The 12,785-nt window shown below is 35.8% G+C and overlaps 1 protein-coding gene across 1 annotated transcript in view; it reads right to left on the minus strand.

The window, feature by feature from the left end:
- Positions 1-1,563: 1,563 nt before the first annotated feature.
- Positions 1,564-12,785, minus strand: part of Blnk (B cell linker) — a 69,977-nt gene continuing 58,755 nt past the window's right edge. The window contains exons 13-17 of the mRNA XM_026394795.2: positions 12,507-12,538; positions 11,186-11,262; positions 9,894-9,977; positions 7,569-7,724; positions 1,564-1,683 (exon numbers count right to left, since the gene is read on the minus strand). Of these exons, the coding sequence (XP_026250580.2) occupies positions 1,564-1,683; positions 7,569-7,724; positions 9,894-9,977; positions 11,186-11,262; positions 12,507-12,538 (469 nt within the window). The remainder of the gene's footprint in view (positions 1,684-7,568; positions 7,725-9,893; positions 9,978-11,185; positions 11,263-12,506; positions 12,539-12,785) is intronic.

Raw genomic sequence — 12,785 nt, forward strand, 5'->3', positions numbered from 1 at the left:
ATGAATTGTATTAGTTTTCTAGGGCTGCCAAAACAAAGTGCCACAACCCAGGTGGTTTAACAACCCCAGGAATTTGTTATCTTCCAGTTCTCCATGCTTGAAGTCTCCAATCACGGTGTCAGCAGGGTCAGGCTCCCTTTGAAACCTGTAGGGGGTACTGTCCTTGCTTCTTCTGCAGGTTTGCCAGCAATCTCTGGCATTCCTAGGCTTCAGGTGTGTCACTCCATCCCCTCATCTGCATGTGGTCTTCTCCTGGGTGTCTCTATGCATATACACAGACAGATCAATGCATATCTTTCTCTGTGTCCAAATCTCTTTTTTAGAAAGACACCAGTCCCTAGATTAGCCCCTGTCTTCTTGACATCACCTTAACATGACTATATCTATAAAATCCCTGGACACAACTCAACCCATAACGTAGTTATCATGAAATACAACACTTAAAAATGCCATTATCTTTGTGAGTCTGTGAGTTACTCTGAAGTCATTACCTTCTACCTTTCAAAAACACTTTCAGATACCGTTTTCTTATTCAGTGATCAAGTGTGTTTCTCATCTAGTTATTAGTCTTAATTAGCTGCTGTATCATTCCAGTGCAGCCTAAACTACACAGTAAAAAAAGAGGGCTTTGATATGAAAAGTATAATATATTTCTGGGCTGATGTTGAACCTTGGACATGGCTGCTCACAATGGTACCTTTTATTCCTTTAATGTTCATCAGTATCTGCTTTTCTGCCTTTGTTCTGTGGGATGTTTTCCTTGGAACTGTCTTTTCCATCTACTTTTTCTGTCATCTTACTTTGAACTTCGTATCAAGTTTAGGTTCCATTTAATAAGCATGCAGATCAAAGAGGGCATAATTATCTTTAATAAGCAAACCTAACAGCAGAATCCTGGAGAACTTTCAGAAAGTTCATTTCCTTATACATCTACCATGGTTGGGGGCACATAAAAAGAATCCTTGTCTGTACTTAGAAACTCCATACATTACCTATAGTATTTTGTTTTTCTACACATTAAAATTTTAACAAAGACAAAGGTGGCAGACACTGACAATAGACACTTTGGCTACATTTGTGCACTGGCGACCATTGTGGGGCTTAAATTTTCAACATCTTTGTTTTATCCAAGAGTAAAGTTTTCTCATTTTGAAATACAGTGTTCTTGAACGTGGATGTAGCTCAGCACGTGCAAGGACCTGAGTCTGGTCCCTAGCAACGCACCCCCCACACATACATACACAGAAGAAGTACAGTGTTTGTTTCTTGTAAGACTGAAAATACTTTATTCCTATCTCTTTTAAATACATTTAGTCGGAGAATATTAGTAGCATGGTAACTCATCCTCTCCAGGTGTTATTTCCTCAGGTCAGGCAACAGGCGGTCACAAGTATGTGTGAGCATCTTATAAAGGAGTGGATGACAACCTCAACAGCTGCCTTTATCTTCTATTTTATTACTCATGATTCATAATCCAAAATATGAAGTTTTGGTGCTTTTTCTCAAAAGGAGAAACTTGAGGGAAATGTCTGAAGCAAAGATATTGACCTTCTTCTCCTTTCTTCATGAAACTTTAACTGCATATTTCAGTCTTGTGGAATCTTTTGTGTTGTTCTGACTGTCAATAAGAACCAGGGGACTGTGCTGATGATTCTTGATGATTTCAGCAACACTTCCAAAGTACTAGAGGAAGAAAATATAAATGAGTTAGAATGGGCACTTATGTGAACTTCACCTTCCACTCCTCTCATCTTCTCTCCTTTTCTTAACCGAGTAAGAAGTTATTAGGTCCCGGTCAACATTCTGCCCCCAGAAATGCAGTTTAACGGGGCAGAACCCTTCAGGGTGGCACACTCTGGAATTTCCTGTATTTAGTAAGATGAAAACACACTGGCATCCTCAATTAGTGTAACTTCTTGGGGTAATTACTTCACTGAGTTACGATACAATATTTTAACATCTTGCTTTTTAATTAATGTCAGACATGAAATTATCATACAATATATTTTTATATTCTTGATAAAACAAATTGTTATGTCACACAAGTCTTAGATATAGGATGCTGCAGTTTAGATCTAAATGACTCCCAAAGGTCCATGTGTTAATGGTTTGGTTTTCAGGGTGGTGATTTGGAAGATAACGGAATTTGTAAAGGGGAAGCCTAGTGGGTGAGACGTCTTTAGTTTACTAGTGTACTGCCCTCAAGGGAGGGTATAGGGACTCTGGTCACTTTCTCTCCCTTTTTTGTTTAATCAAGCATTCCCACCATGTTCTGTTGCCTTGCTGCAGGTCCAAGCAACAGAGCCAATCATTATAGATGGAAACTTCCAAAACTGTGAGAAAAGTACATTTTTCTCTTCGTAAGTTGATTATCTCAGGATTTTGTTACAGTGACAGAAGCTGACTAAAATGCAAAGACCAAAGTAATAAACTAACCTTAGAGTTTAGTATTGGAGAAAGTTATTTCTAGATAAATTTATGTTTTTTTTTCTCTTCAACATGTAAAGAAATCTTTATAAACCCTCATATTTCCATACATGCTTGGCTACTGGAGTTAACAGTGCTTAATTTACAATGAAATTTCATGATAAGACTCTTACTATACAGATTGTTTTTCTGTATGTTAATCCGTCTTGTGTGTAGGTTTTAAATTAAGGATGTCACAAATTTTGTTGTGAAAAGTTATCAAAGTTTTCAACGTAAGATGAAATAAAATGTAACCCAGACAATGAAATGAAATGCCTTGAGGATACAAGAGTGCTATAAAATAATTTTTAATATTTATTTTTTTCACTGTAATTGAACACAACATCTTTATTTTGTTTGTTTATTTTTTTAGAAAGAGAGAATTTTTTAATATTTATTTTTTAGTTTTTCGACAGACACAACATCTTTGTTTGTATGTGGTGCTGAGATTGAATCTGGGCCACAGACATGCCAGGCGAGCGCACTACCGCTTGAGCCACATCCTCAGCCCTTGTTTGTTTATTTTTATGTGGTGCTGAGGATTCCAGGGCCTCACATGTGCTAGGTGAGTACTTTACCGCTGAGCCACAACTCCAGCCCCAAAATAATTTTTAAAGAGGTAATTATTCAACAGCAGTGCTGATAATTTAGTAATTAATATCAGTTTATTTCATCATCTCCTAATTTTTTATATAAAGAAAAATACCTAGAATAAAAAATTTTAGAGCCTTCATTAATTGTTTGAATGACTTCCAAAATCTATATATTGAATAAAGCATTCAGAATATTGGTCAACCTTTTCAAATGAGATACCAGTTGTCTTTTAAATAACTGGCCATTTGAATATTAGGTAAGAGAGGAGAGGGAAATTCAAATACTTTTATTTGAAAAGAAAGTTGTTTCTTTTCAATTATCTGTCCCTCTTTCGATCACCAATAATAAATCCCCTAATACAAGCATTCTGTTTGCTTGGCCTAGAATCCTATTAAGATTAATGCAGTTGGAAATTAAATTTCTAGACTAAAGGGCCAAGAAATAAAATATCATAGCCTCTCTGAAGTGGCTATGATAAGTGAAAAGGTGTGTTCTCAACCCAGGAAACACAGAAGAGAACTGCTCCATGAACACTAGCAAGCACCTCCTTCTCTCCACCCAGTCCCGGAATATGTTTGAGTATTGTTCTGTTGCAGTGTTGGGGACTGAAATGTTTGCAGTAGGGATTTGCCTTTAGTTGAAATATTTAAAGTAGGGAATGGAATTTAAGCATATCTGTAATTTAATGGAAAGCTGAATTTGGCATAATGTAGTTGCAGTTTTCCCTCATTTCTGTTTTTTTTTTCTGTTCACATTGAGTTTATTTGAGATATTTACATAAACACAGAAAAAAAAAGTTTGATATCTCAAAAAATCTCATGGCCAAAAAACTAAAGCAGACAGTTGTCAAAACTGTAAAATTACTCAATACTGTATCAACCAACTCCAAAACAACTGCATGGAAAGTTAAACAATTAATAAGTTAGTTATTTATGGACCCCTATGCACAAACACATATACGCACGCTTCTGAAAAATATATCCATACACACGGTCAGTATTATGTAACCTAAATTTTCATTCTCCATTCAGATAATCAATATATAGAGACAGGATTTTCTTATTATAGATAATTCAAGTAAGGGTTTTAATTGTCAGTACATTCAGATGCCATCATAATAATACATACTAATATTTTGACTCAGGGGATGGATATGTTAGGAATGGGGTGAAGTACTGGTCTATTAATTCTGGGATAAGTCAAGAACTTCCTATCTGGACAAGAGAGCTCACAGCCCCTTCAGAAGCTCAAAATTTATGAGAGAATTTCAGGACCTTTAAGCAGGATAGCTCCCTCACCCAACTTCAAGCCTCACAGAGAAGAGCTGGACCCCAGAGGAGGCTTTAAAATGAGATCCTCCCTCCAAAGTCATGGTTTCCTACCAGGATCACCACTATCTCCTGCCATTGATTGTGATTAAGAAGAATTTTTAAAAATTTGTAAGAATAAAATTTTCATTGAGAATGAACAGTTTCATGAATGAAGAAAAGCAGCTAGTTTTGTTAAGCGTTTAACTTATGTTAAATGACAATACATTTTTTCCCCCTACAACTTAAAATCTGCCACTTAGAAGCCAAGTTTGGTCTTAGTGGTCTTTGAATTAAGAGTTTTGCATTTTATGATTGAGATTTTATTTTAAAACCCAAGCTATAAAAACTCTAGAAGAAACAGGGAACAGCTTTGTGACACTGGATTTGATAATGACACTAAAAAACCCAGGCAGCAAAACCAAAAATAGACAAGACTACATCAGACTTTAAAACATTTGTTCATCAAAGAGCACAATAAACAAAGTGAAAAGGCAACCTAAGAAATGGGGAAAATATTTGCAAATCATTTATCTGTTAAGGGGTTAATATCGTCCAGAATATATAAAGAATCCCTAAACACAACGACAAAAAGAATGAAATAAGCAGTTCAAAACGTGGATTAATGTTTTGAAGACATTTATCCAAATATATTATACAGTGGCCAAGAAACATATGAAAAAGTTGTATTTAGTAATTATCAGAGAAATACAAATCAAACGGGCACAATGAAATATCACCTCACTTTCATAAGGATGGTACACACACACACAGACACACACACACAAACATATACACACTAACAAGGGATGTGAAAAAGTCGAACTTTTGAACAGTGTTGGTGGGATTTAAAAATGGTTTAACTACAATGGAGAAGTGTGGTGATACTTCAAAAAATGAAAAATAGTAGTATGATATGATCTAGCAATCCCACTTCTGGATGTATATTCACAAGAATTAAAAGCAGGGTCTTGGAGAGTTATTTGCTCACTCATGATTATAGTAGCACCATTTGCAACAGCCCCAAAGTGAAAGCAACCCAAATGTCCATCAGTGGAATGAATGGATAAATAAAATGTGGTGTATATACACAATGAAATACTATGTAGTCTTAAAATATTTCTTAAAAAGGAAGGAAATCCTGTCACATGCTACAACATAGAGCACATTATGCTCAGGAAAATAAGCCAGTCATGAGAAGGCAAATACTATGTGATTTCACTTATATGAGATACCCAAAGTAGTCAAATACATAAAAATAGAAAGTATAAGGGTGGCTACTGGAGGTTGGAGGGAGAGGGGAAAAGGGAAGTTGTTTAGTGAGTATAGAATTTCAGTTCTACATGATAAAAAATATATGGAGATCTGTTTCACAACAATGTAAATGTAATCAAAACCTACTACATTATACTTAAAAATGGCAAATATGGTAAGAGTATATGCTTATGATAAGTATTTTACCACAGTTTTTCTAAAAAGCTAAAGAGAGAATACAAAAGAACTTTTATCTATTTTCCTGCTTATAACTACTCAACCAACAATTCAAGTCATTTATTTAATAAATATTTATCAGGTACTCACTGAAGCCAGTCATTGTATTCTGGTTCTGGAAATAAGTGTACAAGATATGTACATATGGTCTTATCCAGTGGAGAAGACAATTGTGATATTTTCTTACAAGTTCTGTGTTTGGAATGGGTGTGGCTCTTTCTGAAGGAATTTGGACAACAAATATTTCTTAAACTTTGTTTATGTTGTTTTCTCTGCTTAAATTGTTCTCTCTCCACTTTTTAAATTTTTCTCCCTTCAACTATTATTCTTTTTTTAAAGTAATTTTTAATTGATTTTATTTTTTAAATACATGACAGCATTACAATTCTTGTTACACATATAGAGCACAATTTTTCATATCTTTGTATATAAAGTATGTTCATGCCAATTCATGTCTTTATACATGTACTTTGTTTTTTTTTTTTGCATTACAATTCTTATTACACATATATACCACAATTTTTTCATATCTCTGTTTGTATATAAAGTAGGTTGACACCCAATTCGTGTCTTCGTACATGTACTTTGGATAATGATGTCCATCACACTCCACCACCCTTGCTAATCCTCTGCCTCCTCCCTTTCCCTCCCTCCCCTCTTCCCTATCTAGAATTTATCTAATCCTTCCATGTTCCCCCTCCCTACCCCACTATGAGTCAACCTCCTTATATCAGAAAAAACATTCAACATTTGTTTTGGGGGGGGATTGGCTAACTTCACTTAGCATTATCTTCTCCAAGGCCATCCATTTACCTGCAAATGCCATGATTTTATTCTCTTTTATTCCTGAGAAAAATTCCATTGTGTATATATACCACATTTTTTTTTATCCATTCATCCACTGAAGGGCATCTAGGTTGGCTCCACAGTTTAGCTATTGTGAATTGTGCTGCTATAAACATTGATGTGGCTCCTTGGAAATCTGGGAATGGAACCACCATTTGACCCCTCTCCTCGGACTACACCCAAAGGACTTAAAAACAGCATACTACAGGGACACATCCAACTATTATTCTATTAATTAAATTCAACCCATCATTTAAGACTAGAATGAGTTTCACTCCCTTTCTGGACCATCTGTAGATTATTCTGACTCATATTTCAGGGCTTATTACAGGAACAGGCCAGCTAAACTGAGATATGCTAAGTTTGGGCTATGGTCCAGGTTAACAGATGTGTTGAAGTTCATGTATGGTTGATATTTAAGACCCATGTGATTTTCTTCCCCATGCTGCAGGCCCATAAGCTAATTCTGGACTAAGAGCTGTTTCAAATCAAGCTCCCACATCTTTTCTGGCTCCTTCCCTGCTCACCTACCTTGGTACTGGAATTGAGATTCCAGGTCTCAACTTTGCAGTTCTAGACCATGACCTTGATTTTTACAACCTTAATTCTCCATGACATCTCAACCTTCATTTATACATCCTCTTGGATGAATATCTTAGGTCAGAGTAACCTTCTCTTTTCTGTTTTCTCATAGGAAATACTTCCAAAATAAAGTATTTTATCTTGTTTTCTCTTTATGACATGTAAGCAAGCATAGCACTAAGCACTCATAGCCTTGTTCTTCATCTCTAGCACTTAATACAGTGTGATGTCACTGTGCTCCACGTACGGTTACAGAATGGGAATAAGAGGGAAATTACTGACCTCTTCACCATTTTTCTTTCTGCCCAAAGCATATTGTTTTGTTGCTTCAATAAATCGCACAGGAATATTATACACTCGCTTATTAAAGAATACAACTAGTGTATATGGCTGTTTGGAATCATGGCCAGAACTTTTTCGAATAAGAAATGATCCATCCTGTTTAATAAAAGAAAAGCATAATTATAGTTAGTATTATTTATGTTTATACAGGCTACAATCAATTTACAAAGAATACCTATATTATATTCAAAACATGATTAAATAGCTTAATTTTTATTATTAATTATTTTATTTTATTTTATTCCAAGGAAATAGTTCAGCTAAATACAGAAATCTATATCCTGATCAAGGTCAATACTAGCTTTTTTTTTCAAACAAAAACTTTCTTTTTAAAATTACATATATTTGGCTTCCCAACAATCCTATGAGATTTCTTTTTTTAAATTATTTTTTAAATTTTGGTTTATTATATATGACAACAGAATGCACTACAATTCATATTACACATATATCAATACTAGCTTTTTGATGTGTTAACTAACATATCATGTTTATAGGCTTTAGAAATGTGTGGAGGAATACATTAAGATAAAACCTAGAGAACATTCCCAAACTAGGAACCACGTCTACAAATTGCCTATGAACAGAGTATCAAGTGTCATCCAAAAGTAATATAAGAAGAAAACAGAGACTAGGTATTAAACCTTCTAGTTGATGGAAATTCTCTCCTTTAACATAACTTATGCTAAGCAGAAAAAACCTATAACACAGTACTCCAATTTTCATTAAATATTTCGTAAATATATAAAATCATAAATTCAAAAATTTAAAGCAAAAAATAAACAAAAAGCAGGTAGAAGAAATGCAACAAGAGTTGATCAAACTCAGGGAAGAATTTGAGGAAAAGGAAAAAATGTATCTCAGAAACAAAGAAAAATTTACCAAGCTGCCCAGGGGCTAAAAGGACCCAAATGAAGATTTAGTTCACAACACTGAAGGTGTGCAAACCACCAAGACATTTAAATAATGAGAGTTATGCAAGGTGTGGTGGCCACACGCCTGTAACCCAAACTGCTTAGGAGGCTGAGCAGCAAGATCCCATCACTGATGTCAGCCTGGGCATCTAAGCAAGACACTGTTTCAAGGAAAAAAAAATGGCTGAGGATGTAGCTCAGTGATAGAGTGCTTGCTAGGTCCTGGGTTCAATCTCCAGTACTGCAAAAGGAAAAGAAGATGAAGAAAGAAAAGAAAAAGAAAAAAAAAGAAAAAACAATGAGAGTCTAAAATACATGTAATTTGAGGCTTTAAGAAAAAAAAAAAGGAAAGCAACAGAACTGCCCTAGTTGAGAAAACGTATTGAATATAAAAGAAAACTCACAATTATATATTGAAAGGACTTCTGTCTACTTGAGAAAATTGACCTGGAACAATCAACTCAGAGACATGTTTTGAATAACACTATTAGACTAAAAAAAAAAAAAGTTGCAGAATCTTCAAAATAACCTATCAAAGTTTACACAAGGCAAGAAAATGACCTTAGCATCAGGCTTCTCAAGAGGCTCATATCAAACAACATAATCCAACAGACCAATACTTTAAAAGACTCAGGCTAAGGATTTTATATCCAGCCAAGATTCCCTCCAAGTATCAGGCTATGAACAAAATAGCTTTTAATGTGTCAGAACCCGAATAATATAAACACAGTTCTTCCTGAGAATCCAATGCCAATAAGCTTCATCAAACCAGAGGCAATTGGGTTGCCACGGAAGGACTGATGGGAAGTATTGATATGTTTGATTGCAGAGGGAGGACTAAACAAGGACAGGGAAGAACGGTATGTAAATGCTGCCTATTCTGACAAAGGAGGAAGTGACATTTTACCTTTGGGTTGTCCAAGCTGTCCACAGTCAGTGTTCCTAAGTGACTGGGGTTAGGCCCTCAAAAATTTATTTCCAGGTTTTCTGACTCATTTGGACATTTGGGCCCAAATTTTTAAACCCACCAATCAATCCCAAACAGCCTGTCACTGCTCATTCCTGAATGGAGCTCAGTCATAGCAAGCCTTCCAGATTCCTCCCTGAAATCCTCCTCTTTGCCATTGTTTGGAGAGCAGTAGAGACTGTGGAACCTTGACATGAAAGGACTGGTAGGAAGGAGGCAGAGGAGCCAGGAGGGATGCTGGAGAGAGGAGATGGAGTTCCTCTTGATGAAGGAACAAGATCTCTGAATCCATATTTTTGCAATTGCATAATCAGCATTATGACAGCTTTGCCTTTCTTAGCTTTCTTAGGTCCAGGGCACAACAGAGTTTAAAGATGAGCAAACCTTGTTAGATCTGTATAGCGCTTCTTCAGCCGACTTGCGATCGCAGGCACCAGCATACCATGGCTTACCGTGAATGTCAGCTTCCTGTGAAAGGCAGGCATTGTTAGGTGAACACAAGCTGGTCCCTAGAAGACTCTGCAACTTCTGTGCACTGGAAACACAGATCCATTTTTGCACAACCATGACAGGAACCAAAATTGTATATTTGCAACAATAACATGAAAATGAGTAAGAGCTTCCTTTGGCCAACCACAAGAATTATGTCCCTGACACTTTCCAGTTTGGCCTTAAATTCAGTACTTGCACATAACTAAATGCCATCAGGTTCCTGAACCATTTATTTCCTTCTCCTAGATAAGCTAGTCTCTCCACTGTGCTTTCATCCTTGTTGATTTGTGGAGTGTTTAATAATTTCTGAAGTGTTTCTATGAAAATTATCTTATTTGATTTTTGGGGGGAGGGCATCAGGGATTGAACTAAGGGACACTCAATAACTGAGCCTCATCCCCAGCCCTTTATTGTATTTTATTTAGAGACGGGGTCTCATGAGTTGCTTAGCATCTTGCTATTGCTGAGGCTGGCTTTGAACTCTCAATCCTCCTGTCTCAGCTTTCCATGCCGCTGGGATTACAGGCGTGCACCACAGTGCCTGGCCTTATTTAATTCTTGAAGGCAAGAAGGATTCATGCTATTGTCCCTTTCTTACATTTTTACCTAAACTCAGAGACTTGTTCAAGTGCTCAGAGTCATTTTTCTGACTGTTTTTAGACTACACTGTTTTATATGTGTTTTAATATTATAAATCTTCACAGGTCTATTCTAAGGAAATTACAAAGTTTAAATAAATCCATGTGAGAGGAAGAACACGAACATAACACATTTCCTCGCTATTTTGAAGAAACCTGAATTGTTATTCAGGGCATCTGGAACACAAATTGGAATTAAATGGGGCAGGTCTTAGTCATTGAAAAAAAAAAAAAAAGCTATTTCATGCCCCTTGGTAAATGACAACTCACAAAACCAACTTAAAAGACAGGTTCTGTTCCCAAGCCTTCTCCTGACTTTCTCATCTCCAAAGACACACCTTTTCCTGCGTCTTCCTGTAATAATTTAACATATCACAAGTTCATGATACACACATGTGTGAAATCACTACCAGTGAGTCTCTACAAGGTGCACAGCCAGAGGAATGAGAAGTCATGCCCCATTTGTGTACAATGTGTCAAAATGCATTCTACTGTCATGTATGACTAATTAGAACAAATTAAAAAATTAAAAAGTTCTTGATATACCTGTTCTGAAAAAGTGGAATTAGATGAAAAGCTGAGAGATGGTCCATCCACCGTTGGGCTTCCCCCTTCTGAAAATCCTGAGAAGGATTTGAAAAATCAATTAATCTTCACTGTTTCTTGAGCAGTTACTATGCCTACACCTCATTGCTGTGCTGGATGCTGCTGGAAGTACACCTGCCCCAAATCCTTAGGACAGTGGTTCTCAAAGTGTGGTCCAAGGAACCTGTGAATGAGCCCCCCAGATCCTGCCACCATGCTGTTTTTCTTTTATAGCACTTTAGTGTGTACCAGATATGGCATTGTTTGTTAGGTGTTTATTTATATAGTCTGTTTTCTTCAACAGAATATTAGCTTCATGAGGACAGGGTCTTTCTTTGATCCATCCTAGTATATCCTGTGTCTAGAACAGTGCGTGGCATATGGCACATCTGGTTAGTAATGATTGAAAACATGACTTGGGTTGAAAAACAAGAAAAGAAATAATAAAGTTTTTTAAATAAAGAAAAATAGATTCCTCTAGAAAATCATTTTCACAGTTTGTGTTTCCAGAATTAAAATAAAAACTATTTAGTAAAAGTTTCGTTTATTTAAGGTGAAACATACATGTTATTATAACCCCCCCAAAAGTGTTTTTTTAAATATGCACATAAATTTTTTGTAAATGATAATTATTCTGTTTATTTGAATGGGCTTAATATTAACTATTTTTTACTATATTACAAATTATCCATATAAGGTAGAGTTCCTTCCCCTACATTGGATAGAAATAAAATTAAGGTTTGGGGCAGTTACATTCTGTGAGCCTGACTGATCTGACTCAGAAATTTTTAGGGTGAAGTTTGCCTTGGGAAAATTATCCAGATACTTGGGTAATTTTTTCAGCGTCCTTTTGTAGATATATTTGATGATCAAGATGTATTTTAGATTTAAATTAAATAGCTATCATTTATTGAGAACTTTCTGTGTACCAAGTATTATGCTACGTACTTCCCATATTTTGTTTTCCTTTATCTTCTTATCTTAAAAACAGCTGTAGTGATTTGCTAAAAACAAACAAAAAATCCAGCCAGTACCATATTAAACCAATACTGAAAAAGAAAGAAAAGTAAAAAAAAAAAAAATTGTCTCACATCTATTTACCTTTCAAAGCAACTCTATGAAACAAATATTCTTGCCTCCTCTTTACAAACGAGAAGACAAGCAAAAGGAGTTACAAATATCACACAGCTAGGAGTGACAGTGTTAGAACCTAGGACCATCAGAATTTAACCGCCCCCCCCCACCCCCGCCAGGCTGCTCTTCATGATTCTATTGTACTTACTTGGCAGAGGTATGGGTTTTTGATGGACAGGTCTGAAAAGAAGAATTGCAAGTTAATTAAACAGCAAAGGCACAATATGATTTTTTTGTTTGCTTACACTAACAATGCTCTAAACGGGCACATTTCAAAGGAATCAACCCCAATGACCAATAAGACATACTTAAAGTTAGGAGAGGCACAGAAACCTCAAAGATAAGTAATGTTATTCCCTTTGGCTTTGAAAAAGGAGCCTCAACTAAGGTGTTATATTTTAGCTAAGTCCAATAATTAACCCTGATG

This window comes from Urocitellus parryii, chromosome 5 (assembly GCF_045843805.1).
Source record: "Urocitellus parryii isolate mUroPar1 chromosome 5, mUroPar1.hap1, whole genome shotgun sequence".
Classification (NCBI taxonomy): Eukaryota; Metazoa; Chordata; class Mammalia; order Rodentia; family Sciuridae; genus Urocitellus; species Urocitellus parryii.